Source organism: Grus americana, chromosome 20, assembly GCF_028858705.1.
Source record: "Grus americana isolate bGruAme1 chromosome 20, bGruAme1.mat, whole genome shotgun sequence".
Classification (NCBI taxonomy): domain Eukaryota; kingdom Metazoa; phylum Chordata; class Aves; order Gruiformes; family Gruidae; genus Grus; species Grus americana.
The window spans coordinates 6,469,431-6,488,150 of NC_072871.1; the positions used below are offsets into that span (position 1 = coordinate 6,469,431).

At 60.0% G+C, this 18,720-nt stretch overlaps 2 protein-coding genes across 8 annotated transcripts; one reads left to right on the plus strand and one right to left on the minus strand.

Annotated features, from left to right (window-relative positions):
- The first annotated feature begins 4,188 nt into the window (after positions 1–4,188).
- On the plus strand, positions 4,189–7,763 carry NTMT1 (N-terminal Xaa-Pro-Lys N-methyltransferase 1). Of its 7 annotated transcripts, none has more exons than XM_054848591.1 (5): positions 4,191–4,287; positions 5,292–5,441; positions 6,138–6,370; positions 6,596–6,848; positions 7,268–7,763. In XM_054848591.1, exons 3-5 carry the CDS (start codon positions 6,143–6,145, stop codon positions 7,522–7,524), a joined length of 738 nt encoding a protein of 245 aa, XP_054704566.1. In that variant the 5' UTR covers positions 4,191–4,287; positions 5,292–5,441; positions 6,138–6,142; the 3' UTR covers positions 7,525–7,763. The 7 variants fall into 7 exon arrangements, with proteins under 7 accessions (XP_054704570.1, XP_054704566.1, XP_054704568.1 ...); XM_054848593.1 differs by having other exon boundaries at positions 6,175–6,370; XM_054848592.1 differs by having other exon boundaries at positions 4,203–4,287; positions 5,292–5,356; positions 6,175–6,370.
- An 870-nt stretch (positions 7,764–8,633) lies between these two features.
- ASB6 (ankyrin repeat and SOCS box containing 6) lies at positions 8,634–14,133 on the minus strand. Its single transcript, XM_054848587.1, has 7 exons — positions 14,082–14,133; positions 13,086–13,319; positions 12,492–12,673; positions 11,964–12,070; positions 11,464–11,572; positions 10,867–10,953; positions 8,634–10,668 (listed from the first exon to the last, which is right to left on the minus strand). Exons 2-7 carry the CDS (start codon positions 13,196–13,198, stop codon positions 9,992–9,994), a joined length of 1,275 nt encoding a protein of 424 aa, XP_054704562.1. The 5' UTR covers positions 13,199–13,319; positions 14,082–14,133; the 3' UTR covers positions 8,634–9,991.
- Positions 14,134–18,720: the final 4,587 nt, after the last annotated feature.

Genomic DNA, 18,720 nt, shown 5'->3' on the forward strand with positions numbered 1-18,720 from the left:
TATGCTGTATACATATATGTAAGTATATAGATATAAGCATAAGTGCTCCATTTGCACTATATATATGTATGTATATATATACACACACATATACAGTTATTATACTCACAATATTATACATAGTGTATAGAGAGAATTTATATGTATATACACACACACTATTATCTACTAGCTAATATATAGCATACAGTTTATAGTATATAGCATATATTACACTGCTGGGGGGCTGCTGGGGGGGTTCAGCAGTGTCAGTGGTGATGCTTCAGCCTCCCGCTGAGAGCCAGTGGCCGAGGGAGCAAGGTGGGATGGATGGTGCCCGGCTCCGAGCTGTGCTGGGTGACCGCCTGGCCAGCAGAATCACTCGCCAGCTCCGTTTGGGGACAGCGACCGGTGGCAGGTGACAGGGACAGGGGAAGCCCTGACAAGCCTCCCAGGCATGAGTGCGGCCACAGCCTCCCAGCCCGCGTCCCCTCTCCTTGCTGGGTGCTGGGGATGAGATACGGACCAGGGGTTGCGTTTGGGACAAACAGCAAAAGGACGCTGGCCTCTGTCCCCAGGACACGCGTATTTACTGCAAGGGCGGCATCACCCAAACTGCGTTGGGTTTTGGCTCCGAAGGCCCCAGGGCGACGTGGGGGTGAAGCCTGTGCTGGTACCCGGCGAAGGGCTGGCACCAGTGCTGGAAGGTGAGAGGTGACAGAGTGTGGCCGGTGCAAAGGGACCCGTGTCTCTGCCACCCTCTGAGCGCCTTGGTGGCTCTCGGGGAGCGGGGAGGAGCCCTGACCTAATTTATTCTGACTTCCCAAGCCTTGGCCATGGTGCGGCAGAGGCAGCTGAAGGAGCCGGGCAAACGTGGACGCAGGGGCAGGTTTAGCCGAAGTCAAACCCCGCTGCCTCTGCAGAGTAAAGGAGGTGGGACCATCCTGCGTGGTTCCCAGCGAAGTACCTCGGGGCTCTTCCCAGGGCCTCGGAGGGTTCGTTGCTCTATTAATTGCCATTAAAGGCAGCAAACGGGGCAGCAGGCGCCAGCCCGGACCCAGGTTAAAAGCCGCCGAGGAGAGGGCTGTGCCGGTGCTGCAGGACCTGCCGTGCAAATCACCTGCAACAACATGTGCCGTCCTGGTCACCTCTTCTCAAAAATGATAGTGCAAAATTAATTAGAATTAATTAATCAGAAAAGGGTAATAAGGGTGATTAAGCACCTGGGGAAAAGAAAAAAAAAATATTCCTGAAGAGCGATTGCGGCACCGGTGATTACCTTGAAAGGCAGCGAGTGAGCGGGAGCAGGAGGAGAGTGCGCAGGGAAACAAATGGGCTGGAGAAGGGGGTCTGGGGGGTGTTTTCTGTCTCGTCGCACAAGGAATTACCGAGTGACAAGATTGAAACCGGTCAGAGGAAAAGCATTTCCCGGCAGCAGCGACCACGGGGAGGCAGCTGAGCCGAGGAGGGGAGCGGGCGGCTCTGCAGCGCAGCCGGAACCGTTGCTGCTGCCACGTTTTTTGCAGACTTGGCTTTGCACAAACTGGCTTTGCACAAACTGGCCCCAAGGTTGGACCTGTCTCCAGCAGAGTGGGACTCAATTGGGCATCCTTGATGGTGGGACCCTTGTCCCCAGCCCCAGCCCTTTGCTGGGCTCAGGAGCGTGGCGAGCCAAGGGACACTCAACTGATTTCTTTTTCCTCTCTTAATTTTAATCATTTTCAGCCATACTCTGTGGCCTTAATAATAATAATATAAAATCAAAGGGAACGTTTGCAAGTGAGATCGGCCCCTGGTTCAAGGCAACTGCTGCAGGTTTCATGGAAACCTGAGGGGCCGATGCGGAGCCCCAGCCCCGGGGGGGGTGATGGGATCACTGTCCCCTCCCTGCCACTGGAAGGGGCTTTGGCGGTGGGGAAGGATGGAGGGGGAGGCTGGGGCGTAATGGAAAGGGTCTGCAGGAGCCCCAGTGCAGCATGGTGAAAAAAAGGAGAAAAATGGGGTTTTTTTGGGGAAGCAGGGGGAGCAAATACTGCAGGGTCCCGTGGGAAATAGGTGGCATGGATGGGATGCGGATGCCCCGTGACCTGCTTGAAAATGCAGCTGATGACCAGAGTGATGCAATGTCCGCTGCTGACTTCAGCGAGGGGAAAACTGGTGGGTTTTGGCCATTACGGTGCCAGTGCTGGGGGACACTCAGCGCCAGCTCCCCCCCCATGCACCTCCCCAAACACCACCCCATCCCAGGAGCAGCTGGGCGCTGCTGCCCTGTGCTCAGTGTCCCCTCTCTGGTGACAGAGAGCCTCAAAAATCTGGAAAGCAAAATGGGGCAAAAGCAGCGCTTTCTGTGCTTAGAGGTGCTCTCGCTGCATCCCCAACTCCGCAGCCGACTAAACAGGCGCTCCTGGTCCCCGGCCATCAGCCCTCACCTCGGGTCGCTGCCGTCCCCAGCATGCTTGGGTCCTTTCTCAGGGACTCAGGGGACGTGGGTGCCCGAAAGCTGTCCTGGGGTGACAGCTGCTTGCCCAAAGGTGGAGGTCTCCCTTTGTTTTTCGCATAGGCACCGTGGAAGGATGGCAAGGGGCTCCAGCGCTGAGACCGCATCCTGGTTGTGCCATGGATTTTTGGATGGCCGTGGGGTGAGCAGCTCTGTTTTGGGGACAGCAAGTCCTTGCTGGGGCCATTAGGACATTTTGGGGTGTAAGTGGGTGCTGGCCTGGTGGCAATGGGCCCCACTCCCTCTGTGCCTGTGCAGTGTTATCTCCGTTGCCGCTACCTTCCGACTGCTTTGGGTGATTTCAAGCAGATTTTGTTCCTACAGGTTTTGTGCAAGTCGATGTCTGGGGAAAGGTGAGGGAGGGGCTGGTGCCCTGCCGAGGGAAGGACTCACACCGTGTTAGACATCAGAGAAACCACAGCGGCGGCCTCCTTTCCTCAGGGACACGGCTGCGGCCAACCCACTTGTGTCACTGTCCCCACAGCCATCCCCTTCCAAAAGCCTCGGGCACTGCAGGGCCCCATCCACGGGAGTGTGGGGTCAACCCTGTCCAGCTGGGGTGGGGGCACAGACGGGAGGTGATGGGGTGGGCTGCTGCTCCTCCACCGGAGACCATCACGGGGCAGGGTGGGCGGGAGGCAGCTCCCCCAAAGGGGACGGTCTCGACAGCATCCCGAGGGTGCAAGGCGGAGGGGACCACAGCTGTGATGAGCCTGTCAGGCCTCAGCCCCCCATGTTGGCCCGGCAGGACGGGGCAGGGCAGGGCAGGGGACAGTCGGGGCCATCACCTGGGAGCGGCGGGACCGGTGCCCCCGCCGGGGCGCGGGGCGGGCGATGGGTAAGCGAGGGGTAAAGGCCGGGCGGGCGGGGGGCAGGTGACCGGTGCGGGGTGCAGGGCAGGTGGGTGTCCGTGCCGGGTGGGTGCAGGGCTGGGTGCAGGGGTATGTGCGGGTCCGGCTCCCCCCGCCCCCCCCGCAGGACGCGGCGAAGTTCCCGCCGTGGTGGCGGCGCAACGGCGGGACAACAGCGCCCCCGCGCGGCCGCGGCGGGACGGGGACGGGACAGGACAAGGACAACGGCGGGACGGGACGGGACCGGGGCGGGGACGGGACGGGACAAGGACAACGGCGGGACGGGGCCGGGACAGCAGCGGGGCCGGGCGGGGGGCAGGCGGGCAGCCCGACCCTGACACCCTCTCGGTTACCAAACCCGGGCCGTCCTTGTTCTGGTCACCCCGACCCCGCCGCCCTTCCCCCGGGCCCCGCCGCCCTCACCGGCAGCTCCGGGCCCCGCCGTCCCGGCGGCATCCCGCCGTGCAACGGCCGACGGGCTCCTGCGCCCATCTGCCCCCCCGACAGCCCCGCGGTGCCAGGCTGGGGGCCGTGGCAGGGGGCCGGGGGCGCAACCCCCGGGCGGGGAGAGGCACGAAGCCCCGCGGGAGCCCGCGGGCAGCCCCGGGGCCGCTCGTGACACGGTGCGGGCACACGTCGGGAGCGCCGGACCCCTCACCGGGGCAGGACGGGCCCCCACACCGTCCTCGGCCACCGCCCGCTGCTGCTCCGGACCGCCCCGCGGCTCCCCCCGGTCTGTCCCAGTTCCCCCCAGTCCGTCCCACAGCGGACACGCACACCGCCCGCCCCCCCCCCTTCCCGGGGCGCCCCCCCGCGGACAGCCGGTAGGAGAGCGGGGAGGGCCCGCCCCCGCGGTGACCTCACACTGACGTCATCGAGAGCGCCGCCGTCTGGTTGGTTCTCGCGGCTGCCCGTCACGGCGGGGGAGGGGGGGAGGACAGAACGCGGCCGCTGCCTGAGGTAACCAGGGGGGAGTTGGGGGTCGCGGCCGCCCGGCCCGAGGGAGCGGGCGGGACCGGGCGGGACGGGGCACCCCCTCGTCCCCGGCGCCGCTCCGCCGCCCCGTGCCCACAGCGGCGGGGGAGGCCAGGAGGGGCAGGGGGAGCTGCCGGGGCCGGCCCCTCCCGGCGGGCAGGGCTGCAGCCCAGCGGCCTGCGGGGCTCCCCGGGGAAGGCCCACGTCGCAGCCCTGGAGCGCGGAGGGTCCCCAGCCCCGATGGGGGGGTTACCAGGGAAATGGCTGGTTTAGGCCTTGGGCTAGGAACCGCCCCCTCGCACCCCCACGGGCAGGGCTGGTGTAACCCCCCCAGCCTCCGGCGTGGGACCCCAGTGCCCCCCGTGGCGGTGCACCCCTTCCCCGCCCGTCCTGGGGACCCCTCAGCCCGCGTACCCCCTTTCCCTGCCGCCCCCCAGGGATCGGGGAATGGGCCCCACACTGGGGTGACCCCCCCACACACCCCGAAAGCGGGGGGGGGCCAGTGTGACCTTCTGCCAGCGGTGGGGCGAGTACCTGCCTTCACCTGCCCACCCGACAGCTGGGAGCTGCCATGTTGGGGGGGCTCTCAGGGCAGCGGGGAGATGCTGGCACCGGGGTCCACACTGCTGGGTAGGGTCATCCTGCCGGGTGCTCTCAACCTGTGCCAATGGCCTGTGACACCCTGAAAAACATCACCGGGGGTTGTCCAGCTGAACCCGGGGGCGAGGAAGGGGTGACACTGCCAGGAGGGTGAACCGGGGTCCCAACCCATGAGATCAGACAGCAGCGCTGCCTGAAGTGGGGCCAAAACCCTCCATGCACCCGCTGCCCCATGGCTCAGCCTCCTGCCCCCCAACTGCCCCGGGAGGGTGCCTGCAGGGTTGGGGTGGCTCTTACGTCCGGCTCTCTGGGGCTGCGGTCAGCCTCGCTCATGCCTGCAGGACCAGGGGGGTGGTTTGAGACTGAAATCCTATCTTTTCTTCCCCTAGATCACAGCGCAGACCGGCTCCCGGCCTCACCAAGCCAAACTGGATTTCAACCGGTGATCTGTGAGGTGAGATGCTGCGTCCCCCTGCTCCATCCCCGGGCTGTTCAAGACCACGTGGGGCTACTGAAACTGCCTAAGCTGCCATAGAAAGGTTTTGTGTCTAATGGGATATTTGCCAGCAAATTCAAGCCACGAACACTGTATATTTCTTTATTTGTAAAGGTGTTTGAAGTCCTTGAATTTACCCTTTGGCCACCTTAAATCTAGTTTCTAATCCCCAGTGCAGTTAATCAAATCCACAGTGGTTTGAATTATGAGATGTCTGGGGGGGATTTATAGCTTGTATTGCTGATTATACCTTGACTTTATTATATTGCAAATATCTAACTTACGGTCATGGCTGAGATTTACAATCCTCAGGTAGGTGCTTAGGATAACTTTTAGCAAATCCAGATGTAATTGGAGGTGACTGATGGGGCTGTTGCCACAGATAAACATGTAATCTGTAAAATGTTAAGACAGGGAAAAAAGAGACTGAATAGATGAAAAGGGTGGGTCAGCCTTTAAAATAAATAAATATATATATAATGGGGTGTATTGCTGAGCAAGGCTCTGGGATGCCTGATCTGGCTGAGGCATCCCTGCCCCAGAAGTGGTTTTGGGCTTGTTGGTCTCCAGAAAATATCAGGATTTAGATCTTTGTTCCTTCTTGCTCTCAGCTAGAGGTTTTTAGGGTTTGAAATAGCCCTGGGGAGGGGGAAGGGGTGATAAATAGAAATGGAGGTCCTCATAGAGCTGATGCCTGCCTCCCTGGTTCGGGGTGGCCTTGTGCCCACGGCTCTTTCAGACCTGATGGCGCTTTCTCCTCTGTCTCGGAGGAGCAGCAAGTCCTGCGCAGGCGTGTGCCCTTCAGCCAGCATGACGAGCGAGGTGGTGGAGAACGAGTTTGAGTTTTACTCCAAGGCAGAGAAGTACTGGAAGGACGTGCCTGCCACGGTGGACGGCATGCTGGGGGGCTATGGCCACATCTCCAGCATCGATATCAACAGCTCCAGGAAATTCCTGCAGAGGTTTCTGCGGGTAGGTGGCCTGGTCTGTCATGCTCCCAAAGCCCCATCCTTCTCCTAGCACAGAACTGGGCTCTTCCCTCTGAGATGCCCCGTGGGATCCTCCATTGCACGTGTGCTCAGAGCTTTGCCCTGCAGTGTGTTCCCCCATACCCCAGCCCCGCCCTTCTCGGTTGCCCCATTTCTCCTCTGTGGGTACCTCACAGTGGGATTCAACCCTTTGTGGTTGTTGTTCCAGGATGGTCCCAACCGGACGGGGACAACCCGCGCTCTGGACTGCGGGGCGGGCATCGGCCGGATCACCAAGCGGCTGCTGCTGCCCCTCTTCAAGACGGTGGACATGGTGGACGTGACGGAAGACTTCCTCACCAAGGCCAAGAGCTACCTGGGAGACGAGGGCAGGCGGGTGCGTAACTACTTCTGCTGTGGCCTCCAGGACTTCACCCCCGAGCCAAACTCCTACGATGTCATCTGGATCCAGTGGGTCATTGGTGAGGGTTGCTTGGCTTGCGGGGGGTCTCACCAGCCTGTCCTCCATCCAGCTTCCCCTGAGGGGCAGGTGCACCATGCACTGGGGAGAGCTTTAGGCAGGAGAGCTTGAGGTCTGCGTTAAGGACAAGCATCACAGCGTGGGTGGGAGGCTGGGTTGGGGACCTGCCCTCCGTGGGCACTACAGAGGTGTTGCACTGTGGAGTCTCTTCCCCAAGCCCTGGGAGGGCAGAGATGTGGGTTGGATGGAGTTGGAGAGAGCCTGTGGGACACAAGTTGGACACCCCCAAACTCAAGCTTTCACCTGGATCAGGAAGGATCCCAACCGCAGTCTCCTGGTCTCCTCCCCTCCTATCACGTCCTGCCCAGGGGTCCTGCTGCGGTCACCCCGTGCTCTCTAACACTCGCTCTGTCCCTCCAGGACACCTCACCGACAACCACCTCTCCGACTTCCTGAAGCGGTGCCGTGCCGGCCTGCGGCCCAATGGCATCATAGTCATCAAGGACAACATGGCTCAGGAGGGTGTGATCATGGACGATGTGGACAGCAGCGTCTGCCGGGACCTGGACGTTGTCCGTAAGATCATCCGCCGGGCTGGGCTGCACTTCTTGGCCGAGGAGCGCCAGGAGAACTTCCCTGATGAGATCTACCACGTCTACACCTTTGCCATGAGATGAGGGCAGCTGGCAGCAGGAGAAGGTCTCTCCGGGGCCGGCTTGGAGCATGGGCCAGCACAGTGGTTCCTGCTGGGGCCGGGAGGGATGAGGACTGTGCCTTCACCACGGGGTGGCAGAGAGCAGCGAGGGTGTCGTGACTCCCTCTCTCTGGGGCTGGTGGTGAGGATGGGGCTTTGTCTTCCACGTTGCTGCTGTTTGTGAAAAGAGGTGTTTGCCAAATACATTTTCCTGCTGTTGCACTTCTGCACGTGGGCTTTGTTGGCTGCAATGTTGGCTTGATGCCACCTTCGGGGGCTCTGTAGGGGAGCAAGAGGGTCTCCTCTGCAAGAGGCATGCTTCGTGGGCACCAGCAGCTTACTGACCACAGTCACACAGGTCTGGGCTCCCCCTTCCTTGCTTGGGTGTTTGACCCTTTCCCACTCTTGAACTTGGTGCTGCTCACAGCCACAAGCTGGGAAAGGCCAATGGGAGAAATCTCCGCCATTTCCCTGTGGTGGTTTGGGGAGGCAACACCAGGTTCTGCTTTGTGGGGGGCCTCTGCTTTAAACCCATCAGCAGGTCTGCCACATGTGCCACAAGAGAAGAGGTGGATGTAATCCTGGCTCCCCCACATCCTCCTCCAGGGATAGGGGTAGCCCAGAAAAGCCCTGCAAACCCTCGGAGAGAGCTGGTGTGCAGTGGGTATTAATGGGGAACCCACTCTGAGCTGCCCCTGCACCCCCCCCAGCCCGTTACCACAGGCTCACGGTGATGCCCAGCACCTTCCGCTCGAATGCTGCTCCCCAAACACCCCACACCATCACCCAGCTTTGAACACTCCTAGCTCCTCCTTGACCATACCCACATTGTTTTGCTCAAGCCTGGCCACTGGCTCGTGCCACCCTAACCCAACCTGGCCAACACTGGCACGACTGCTTGCTAGGTGGGCGAGCCCACATGCAGACCCCAGCTGCAGCCCCTCTCTCCAGCGGGGCTCACACATGATTCCCCCCCATCCCCGCAGAGCCCTCTCCTCTGCCCCGTCTCCTGCAGAAGAAACGATCCTCCTGTTGTTATTACAAAAGGCCTCGTTTAATTACTCGTTGCCCATTCCAGACACCAGGGGAGTATTTGATCACAATATTATTTATTTTTAACATCAATTTGTCAACATGCACAGCTCCAGTTCCATGGGATGGGAGAAGGTAACACACAGACACTGCAGGAGGGCAACGGGGGAGGTCACAACCCTCCTGCAGCCAAATGCCTGTGGATCCCAGATCCACCAGCTATACACTGTACCTGCTCAGAATAGAGTTTTTTTTTTTCTTCCCCTCTTCATCCTCTTCTGCATCTGTCCCCCATGACAAACAAAACCAAAAAATAGTGGGGGGGGGGCTCAGCTCTGTGGTCAGTCTTTGGCACATCATGAGGAAGCAGATGCCTAGAAGGGGGAGCCAGACAGCTGTGGCAAGGCTGGGACACAGGACATCCTCATGCAGCTCCATTTTGGAGTTTCCAGTAGCAGCTTGGAAAGAAAACCCCAAGTTCTGCTGAAATTCCCTGTTCCTGGGAAAGTGGCACTGGACACCAAGGTCCTGGGAGCAGTCAGCAAGGGAAAGAGCCAAGGAGCAGAGGCACAAGGCACTCAGCAGTTAGCCATTCCTCATCCTTGCACAGGGAATACACCACAAAGTCAAGAAACACCCATTTGTCTGTTTTGGAGCCCAGCACCTCCAAGACGTCCTGTGCCAGGAAGATGGGGTGCTCCCAGCAGAAACTCAGGGTGCCGAGCAGCCGGCCACAGCTGCCAGCCCCGCTTCCCTCACCGCTGCCACGCTCCTGGTTTCAGGAGCCCGGGTGAGCAAGGAAGGCATCGACATCCACATGGACATGTTAGACCTGCCTCCACCACGGCTGCTCCCACCAGCAGGAGCGGAGGCAGGAGCCCAGGACACAGATGCCAGCACTCTCCTGGCACAGGGAACACCTCTTTTCCCGGCACCCCAAGGCATCTCGGGACTCTGCCGCTTGCCTAAGGCACTGCTTCACCCACGCTGGGCCCAACAGGGCTGGAAAGAGCAAGGACAGGCTGCCTCTCTGGTCACGCCACCCCAACTGCTCCACTGGTCCTGCCTGCCAGGACTTTTCTTAAAATCCACACAAACCAGCCCTCTGCCCAAGAGTCTGGCTCCCTGACGCTCTTCCAGGGGCTCTGTTTCACCCCCAGAGAGCCACAGGGCTCTGCCCATCTCCCCGTGACATGCCCCAGAGTGACGAGACCTCTTGACGTGTGTGCGGTGCCATGCACAAAAAACTACACCCCCCAAACACAGCAGAGGGGGACACAGCAGGCAGCACTGGCCAAGCCATGGGCACGGGGACAGCAACACCTCTTGCTGCAGAGAAAACTGGCCCAGAGCAGAGATTTGGCGGCTGTAGGCACACCATGACCGTGGAGGGGGGAGACGGAGAGGGATAGTCAGGCTCAGAGGTCCTCGTGCCCGGCAGCAGCGTGATCAATGAGGAGGTACCACTTCAGCCTGTCTGGAAGAGGTAGAGCCTTGATTTTGACATCTACTGGCCACGGTTTAAGGCGCTGCCGGATAAACACTCTGCAGAGATGTTTCAATGCCTGTGGGGAGCGCTCCAGCTGCTTCAGAGAGCAGAAGAGAGTCCTGATCTTTTCCCCGTGGTACCTACAGCTGCTGGTGTTGACCTCGAAGTTGCTGGGCAGCTGGATGGCTTGTGAACTGGCCATCATGAGCTCCAGCACAGTCTGACCCTTCTGGATGAGGTCTGTAGAGAAGCTGTCGTCTTCAGAGACACTGAGGTGCGAGCAGAGGCACTCAAAGACGATGTGGAAGCCTGACCAGCACGAGGGACCGTGGAGGGAGCAGTTGTAGGTAGCACCTGACTCCAGCAAGAAACGCAGCAGTGGGAAGTGGCGTTTGAAGTTTTTGAAGCAGAGGTGGGTGAGGGACTCGGGGGCTGGACACTCGCTGGGGTTGGCACCGTGAGCCAGCAGCAGCTGTGTGACACGAAAGCAGAAGCGATTGATCACCTGTGCCTCCTCAGTGTTGCTGCACACCATTTCTCCCAGCAGGAAGATGACATAGGTGAAGACAGTGTCACCATCTTTGGTGGTGGCTCTGACATCTGCACCTAGAGGAAGGAACAGAGAACGTAACTGGCACTGCAGACGATGAGGCCAGGACAACACTAACCTGGCACTGCCAGGCTTTACTCTTGCTCAGGTGGGAACATAAAGGAGTTGGGAGGGCAGCGCCTGGTGCTGTACAAAGAATCAGCCAGCACTACGCCTAGAGGAATTGTGCATGGAGGGGAGAAGGTTGCCCTCACCTCCTTCCAACAGGAGACGGATGCTCTCCGTATTGTGGATCTGGACCCCGTCACTGCTGGCCAGGGCATGCAACAGTGCTGTCTTTCCTGCAATGGAGCCATCAGTCAGATGAAAATAGGGTGACACTCCAAAAAGCAGGAAGGAAAATAATCCACCCATCAACTAGACAGCCAAACACGGGGAGAAATAGCCCTTCCCCTTCCAGCAGGCACACGCTGTCCCCATGAGGGTGACAGGCCTCACGTGCAGGGCCGGCGGAGCCCCAGAGGGCACGTGTGCCATGGCAGAGTGGGGTTTAGTGTGCGTGGGCACCACAGGGCTGTGGAGGCACAGCCCCATCCCACCTCCCATGCGCTACACAGAGCCAGTTTCAGTCCCTGTCTGCACCTGACACAGCCAAGATACAAGGAGAAAGCACAGAGCACCAGGGAGGTGCTGCAGCCTGCACTCAACTTCCAAACCAGTTAGTTTACAACTGGAGAGCACTTGGAGCAGGAAGACAGAAGGACTCGGATCCCGTGCCCAGCTCTAGCCCACCCATGAGGGCCGACCGCTGGGAGCACTGGGGCTGGGCAAGCCGGACGGGGCACACAGACCATTTTTGTCAGCTGCGTTGACATCGGCCCCCAGCTGAAGCAGCCGCTGGAGGCACGGCAGCCGCTCGGGCTCCTCGCTGGCCAGATCGAGGGGACTGCTCTCATGGATCTGCACAGAGCAAGAGGAAGAAAAAACACAGCTCAATACTAAGGACTATTTGTGAGTGCCTCTGGAGAGCTGCTGCTGGGGCTTCATCATGGCCAACATAAGAGCATATTTGAACGCATCCCCAAAATCAAAGTGAACCTTCCTCGGTGTAACCAAACAGAAGTTTGTCTACCCCAGCCCCCTCCCACCCATCGCTCCACCACAGAGGCAACTCGAACTTCTGCCACAGCATCAAAGCACGATGGACAACGGGCACAGGACGTTGCCAAGCGGCATGCAGTGAGGCACGAGGGAGGTGGGAAGCAGGGAGGGCTGTCCCCACACACCAGTCCCTTGCAGTTAAGTCTCAAGGGGGCTCAGCTCGGCCATGCCCAGGCTGCTAAGCTCATACCCGGTCTCTGCGGTTGATGTCAGCCCCGTGGTGCACCAGGAGCTCCACCATATCCGGCTGGTTGCGGAGCACCGCGATGTGCAGAGGGGTGTAGTAGGTGACTGGATCTGAAGACAAAAAGTCAGAGATAACTAAGGGCTTCCCCAGAACGGCCCTGAAACCTGCCAAAAGAGAAAGGGGGCAGCTGGGGAGGGCCCTGAGACCACAGCGAAGCCCGTGAAAACAGGGCTGTCACAGACACCCGAGGTCCTGCTTTGGAATGGCTCCACCTCCGGCCAAAGTCCTCAGAGGTTCAAACCACCTCCCAATCCACAGGCCACCCCCCAGCCCCTCCCTGCAGCTGGGTCTGGACAAGGGCTGCCACAAAGCACATCCATGCTGTTCCAGCAGAGTGGGGGTCTGAGCTGGCAGCACCCCCTCTTTCTGCCCCAGCTATCACTGCCTCCCAGGGCAGCTTCTTACCACCTGGTTCCTCCTGGCCAGCACAAGGAACAGACCCAGGCCCAGCCCCCTCCTCACCAGTCTTACCTTCAAAGCTGAGGTCAGCTCCAAACTCCAGGAGGATTTCTGCAGCGGGGACGAGCCCCAGCTCAGTGACCTTCAGCAGGGCATAGCTCACAGCTTCCTGATAAAACGGGGAGTGGGTCTCCCTCTCCAAGACTCGTCTCACAGCCGAGAGCTGGCTCCTGTCACTGCCCAGACAGGCAGGGCTTGAGACACACAGAAACAATCAGTTATTCACCTGAGCAGAGCTCCTCTCAGGTGTGTTTGCAAGGGTCAAAGTAGCATCAGGAAGGAAAAAGAAAAATAAAAAGCCCTGGTCTCTCCTTTTGTCTCATAACCACTGGGTCTCTCACCTGTTGGCTATGGGGTCACAGCTGAACCTCAGTTTAGGTTTTATTGCTGTGGGTAAGGCAGAAAGGGCTGTTCCTGGGGAGAACACGTAGCCCCTGTGTTTGCTCTGCTCCATCCCCTCGTTCCCAAAGAAGAGCAGCAAGAGGAGGGTCCATGAGACAAGCTGCTGTCTGACCTTGGCCACACCACTGAGCTCCAGCCATTGCCCCCTAAAACACCACATGGGCGTTAAGCCCCAGAGCTCTGCTCACAGCCCTGTCACATTACCTCTCAAGGGCGCTTTGCTGTTCCGCATCCTGTATCGCCAGCAACCCCAAGATCTCATCTACCAGGGGCTGATACTCGAAAATGATCCTGCGGAAGCCGTGCAGAAAAGGCATCGTGCTCTGCTCTGTGCACAGACTGTCCAGGGGCCTCCAGCATGGCAGTGGTGTCCTCCCCGACGCAGGACTCCAGCAGGCAGACCCTGGCACTGCCTGGTTTCCAAAGGACTTTTCCCTCCTTTTAAAACAAACAAGCCTTTCTAGCAGTTTTGCATTTAGAAAAAACCCCACAGCCTTCCTCCCTCCTTACGCATTTCTAAAAGGCAACAAAGACCAGCACAGGGATCTCCTCCCACACACCACGGAGGTGTATTCAAATTATCTCCTGCACACAGAGCTGAAAATTGCAATTATCTGGGCGCAGGAAGAAAACACGCCAGGCGGAGCCCAGGCTCAGGGCAAACCCCGTTTGCAGAGGCTCGGCCACAAGCCCTCACATGCTGGAGGTCCCAGAAGGAGAGCAGCCAGAGCGGAGAGCAGCTCCGAGCGCTCTGGGGTGCCTGTGACCAGCAGACCCCTGCCTGCTCTTTGTGGGGAGAGCAGGGCTGCAGCAGCCCCCACAAGGCCGGGGGCTCCACAACCCCCTGCGACCCACAGGAGCCAGCCCAGGGGCCACCACCCCCCCCCCAGCACACAGGGCGGCCACGCCGGGGGCTTGCCGAGAGGCTTCTAAATCTCACTGCGCCCCACGGGAGCAAGCGCAGAGGTCCATAAACCCCCCAGCACCATGGGGGGGGCGGGGGCAGCTCCAGGAGCCCCTGGGACCCCACTGAGAAGGCCCCAGAGACCCCTAACGCCCCCGCGCCGAGTCCCCAGAGGCCCGGGACGAGCCCTGGAGTGCCCGCAGGGGCCCCATTTCCACAGCGAGGAACCCAGAGGCCCCACGGCCACCCTCCCCTCACGGGGCCGCCCCAGGAACGAGACCCCCCGCACCCCTCACCTGCCCCGGCCCCGCCGCCGGAAGCGGAAGCCGCCGATTGTGCCGGGCGGGGCATCGCGGGGGGCGGAGCCTAACTGGGGGCGTGGCTGCGGTGCGGCCGGCAGGGGGCAGCACACGGCCGGGAGCGGCGCGCGGGGGCGGGGGCGCGCGCGGCGGGTGGGCGGGGCCGATCGCGGCGGGCGGTGTGTGCGGGTACGGCCTGGGCACACCGGGGGCACACCCGGGGCGCACCCCTGGGCACACCCCTGGGCACACCCCCGGCACACCCGGGGCACACCCCTGGCACACCCCTGTGCACACCCCGGGGCACACCCCTGGCACATCCGGGGCACACCCCTGGCACACCCCTGGGCACACCCCTGTGCACACCCCGGGGCACACCCCGGGGCACACCCCACCCTTCCGTGCACGCCCCCGCGCTGCTCCCAGGGTGCGGCACACCCTCGCCCACACCCACGGTGCACGCCCATCCGCGCACACGGGGTGCACGCCCCGCCCCCGTGTGCGCACACCGGGCACAGGTGTGCACGGGGTGTTTGCACACCCACGGAAGCGCGCCCGCACGCATGCACCCAACATCCACGGTCACCCCTCGTGTGCACACGCAAGGCGTGCGAGCTGCCCTGTGCACCCTCCCGTGCACAGACACGACCGCCCAAGATGTGCCAGCACAACCCCTCCAAACACCCCAGATGTGCACAGCTGCTTGCACGCGCACGGCACACACCCACAGAGGCACGCGCACAAGAGTACAAGCTAGTTCGCAGGCAAGGTGTGCACGCACATGCACACGCAAAGCTGTATCCCCTCCCGGGGCCTGTGATGGCTCCAGGTCCAGCTCTGCCACCTGTGGGAGTGGGTGTGTGGGAGTGGGGGTGGGTGTGTGGGGGGGTGTGGGGTGTGTGTGTGATGTGGTTGTGCAACCCCATGCACCAGCCCAATTCCCCAACCAGCACCCTGCCCTCCTGGGAGCACCCACCACCGGGGCTACTCACACCCACCCAGGAGGGGCTGACGGGAGTGGCACAGGGGTGGCACCGAGTGGCTGCCGCCTCCCTGGGGCTCAGGGGGTTTGGGGGGCTCGGGGGGCTCAGGGGGCTCGGGGGCTGCTGCCCACAGTGCGCCTGGACCCTCTCCTGCCGCAAGAGCTGCTGGGGGAAGCGTTAGCCCAGGATTTATTGGTATTATTATCATCATCATTATTTTTATTATTATTCTGGTGGAATTTCCAGACGCAGGGAGCTCCGGAGAGCCGGCAATAACTGAAGCCGCCTTGGGTTTCCTATTTACGTATTTATTTTATTCTGGTGGAGCGCTTCCAGATTTCAGCAGGCAGCCGTGGCCCGGGGGCAGAGGGGGCGAGGAGGCCGTGCCGGCTGGGCATTTTTCTGACATGCCGTCACGCTCCCCCCCTGTTTCTCACCCTTCCCTTCCCCACACAAAGTGGGGTGCCAGGGTGGGGGACCCTGGTGCCCACAGCCCCAAGCCCACCTTTGTGGCGGAGCAGGGGGTCCCCGAGCCCTTTGCAGAGTGGCTGGTGGCTCTGGTGCCACGGGGAATTGGTGCCGTGTGGTGGCGCCTCATCGGGCTGCTGGTGTGGACCCCCCTTGCAGCCCCTGTGGATAGGGTTTGGGGAGCATCATCCCCATGCTGTCCTGAGTGGGGGGTGGAAATAACCCCGTCCAAGCACCCTGGGCAGGGACCGGAGGGGAAAAGTGGCAGGAAGAGTAACGGGGAGCGAGGATTTCTCCCTTTGCACGGAGGATGCTTTGTGCACAGCACAGCCTGGCCAGTGGGACCCCACGTCGGGTGGGCCGAGCGGCCGAGACCCTCGTTCCACTCCCGAGTGCCTCCTCGATGCCACTGGCGGGTGGGTACACCCTGGCCCCTCCGCAGTCCCAGTAAAGCCCAAACCCTCCATGGTCCGGCACGACCCCGGCCCCTCCGCAGTCTGGGTGGCAGCACTGGGCGCAGTCACTGTCCCCAGCTGCGTGGCACCGGTGGGGACCGTGCATTGTCCAGCCTTCCATCAGACACCGCTCTGGGGAGAATCCCCCCTGCGTTGCCCACCATTGGCTGGGAAAGGAGGGCTGGCAAGTGTGGGTCACCCCATTGCCACCTCCGTCCCCAGCTGTGTTGGCCCCGGGGGTGAAAGAGGACCCCAGGCTGCCCCAAAAGGCCCTGCCAGCCTGGTCATGCCCCCACGAGCCCTGCAGAGGCTTTGCCCCCACCCCAATGACCCCCCCGGCTGGACAGGAGGCTTTGGGGGTGCAGTGTGGAGCCAAACCCAGCTCAAAACCAGCCCTGGGAGGTGTCAAGCCCAGAGACCCAAGGGCTGAAGCCCCTCCCTGGCCATCAGCACGGTGAGGCCAGCGGGGACTCGGGGCACATGGGACTCCTTCCCCGGAGCATCCCTGCCCTGGTCCTGCCGTGACCATGCCACGACCCATGGCCTCTGGGGAGGTGACTCCCTGTCCCCGCATTTCTTGGGAAAAAAAATTCATTTTGCAGATAGGGACGTTGCTGGCGCGGTTGGCTGGACTGTTTGAGTGCCCGGCTAAAATAACAGCATCGGGATCTGCCCCCTTCCTCCCCATCGCCTTGGCGGGGCGGACTAGGAAGAATGCGAGTTGGCTATCCATCAGGGAGACAGAGCAACAGCCAGCCGAAGAAAGAGGGGCATTTTAGGAGGAAAGCCAGGGAAATTTGATCATTAAGAAATCCTCCTGGCTGTCTGGGGGAATTTAATTAAATTGCTGGAAAGGGCTGTAAGCACATCTGGATCCAATATGTGCAGCTTTGATTTTTTTCTTTCTTTCTTTCTTTCTTTTTTTTTTTTTTTTTTAGTTCACTCTTTTCCCATCTCGTTGTTGAAGGAGGGGGGGAATAAAAGGGAAATAGCAGAGCCACGGAGTATTGGTTCATCTGGGACTGGGATTCCTGGCAGGGAAAGAAAGAGAGGGAGAGAAAGAAAGAGCAAAAGAAAGAGGCAGAAACAGAGGGAATAAGAAAGCTGGGAGAAAAACCTTTACCAAGGGCCTGGCCGGGGTGTTTTATAATGCCACCGACCGCAGAGACAAGGAGCTAGGAGAGAACGGGGGAGCTGTGAGAGCTCGAGGGGAGAGGAGGAGCAGAGGAGCTAGCCCAGGGCATGCTGCGCTTTCGGGGTCTGGCAGGGTTGGAGGGAGAAAGAGGAATTGCTCAGCAGATAGAGAAATGCCATTCCTGCTGGGAGCAGCAGGGCTGGGCGCAGGGGGACTCCTCCAGCAAGAGCCCCCGGCCGTCACCCCTGCGGGCAGCGCTGCCCCGAGCCCTGCCCAGCTTGATGCCCTGGGTGCCGGGGGCTGGACGGGGATGCTGCGGTCCCCTCCCCGGGCAGGACGCGGGGCTGGGCATGGCTCCCATTTAAGCAGATGGGGCAGGCAGCCCTGCTTCCCCAGTGCCGGGAAAGGGACAGACCCCCGGCCACCCACCCCAAGAGCCGGTCGCTGGTTCCTGGCTGGGCACCATCAAGTCCCCACCATCTCCCTTACACTGCTCCTTACTATCTCCTTACTCGCAACATCCTCCTCACAGTGGAGCAGAGGTGCAGCTCCATAGTAAGAGAAAACCTTCTGCTCGTAGGAGATCTGCGCAAGCCAGCCCAGTTTCTCTGCACGATAATACTCAAAGGGCAAGATTTTGGAAATATGAAGGAGAACGAGCTCTTGGGTACCGAAAGGAGCAGCATCAGCCCAAACAGTGCTGCAAGGATGCTGCACTGCCGAGGTTCGGGGGTGAGGAGGAGGGCTGGGGCTGGCAGAGCACGTCTGGATCTGTGCCGCAGCGAGCGCTGTGGAAGCGCGAGATGTTATCACAGCGTGAGAGAAATATCAGGAAACCCCTAGGACGACACGAAGCGAGATTACCAAAAAATTGTCTTTTGGGTTGTTTTTTTTTAAGAGAGGAAGATGAGGGCTGGCAAACAGAAACACATTCATCCCAAGGGCTGCAAACTGCAAACCTGGCAGGCTCTGATGGGCCCGATCCTCACCCTGAGAGCCTTGCGCATCCCTGCCAGTTTGGTGCCGCTCTGGTTCATCAGCCCAACCGCTCCGGCTCAGCAAAGCCGGACTCTGAGCACACAGCCAGCTCAGCAAAACCCAGGAGCTCGGTGTCAGGCAAATCAAACCTGCTTGGCTTTGTCTCCAAACCACCCGTGCTTTGCTCTGAGCGTGGCCGAGAGTCACCTTGGCAGCTCCAAGGTTCAGTTTTAATCACTTAAAACATATTTTTTACCAAAAAAAAAAAAAAAAAAAAGAAGAGTTTGCACAAGAGAGTTAGGAAACACCAGGAGGGTGGGTTTTAAACAACCGGGTCTCGCTTCAGATGCCTTGTGTGGCTGGTGGAGTTAAAAAAAAAAGATGCTGAAAAAAAAAGGGCAAATCCTACAGCTAAAAAGGAAATTGCATTAATACAGATTGTTTTATTTAAAAAAAGCAAACCCTGACCTCTACTTCAAAAAAGTCATTAGACATTCTCCTTCTGAAAGGCCGACAGGGGATATTACTGAAAGGCCAGTTAATTTCTCAATGACTTACTGTTCTTGCTCTGCTCATGGAAATGTGTAAAGAGTCGAAGGGTAATTTAAGGCACCCTG

Excerpts from the sequence above, each read along its gene's own strand:
- NTMT1 (XM_054848588.1), top strand. The coding sequence starts at position 6,068 with ATGGAGGTCCTCATAGAGCTGATGCCTGCCTCCCTGGTTCGGGGTGGC. Across the intron at positions 6,371-6,595 it reads TCCTGCAGAGGTTTCTGCGG|GATGGTCCCAACCGGACGGG; the intron begins GTAGGTGGCCTG and ends TTGTTGTTCCAG. Across the intron at positions 6,849-7,267 it reads CTGGATCCAGTGGGTCATTG|GACACCTCACCGACAACCAC; the intron begins GTGAGGGTTGCT and ends CTGTCCCTCCAG.
- ASB6 (XM_054848587.1), bottom strand. The coding sequence starts at position 13,198 with ATGCCTTTTCTGCACGGCTTCCGCAGGATCATTTTCGAGTATCAGCCC. Across the intron at positions 12,071-12,491 it reads AGCTGACCTCAGCTTTGAAG|ATCCAGTCACCTACTACACC; the intron begins GTAAGACTGGTG and ends TTTTGTCTTCAG. Across the intron at positions 10,669-10,866 it reads CCGTCTCCTGTTGGAAGGAG|GTGCAGATGTCAGAGCCACC; the intron begins GTGAGGGCAACC and ends TCCTTCCTCTAG.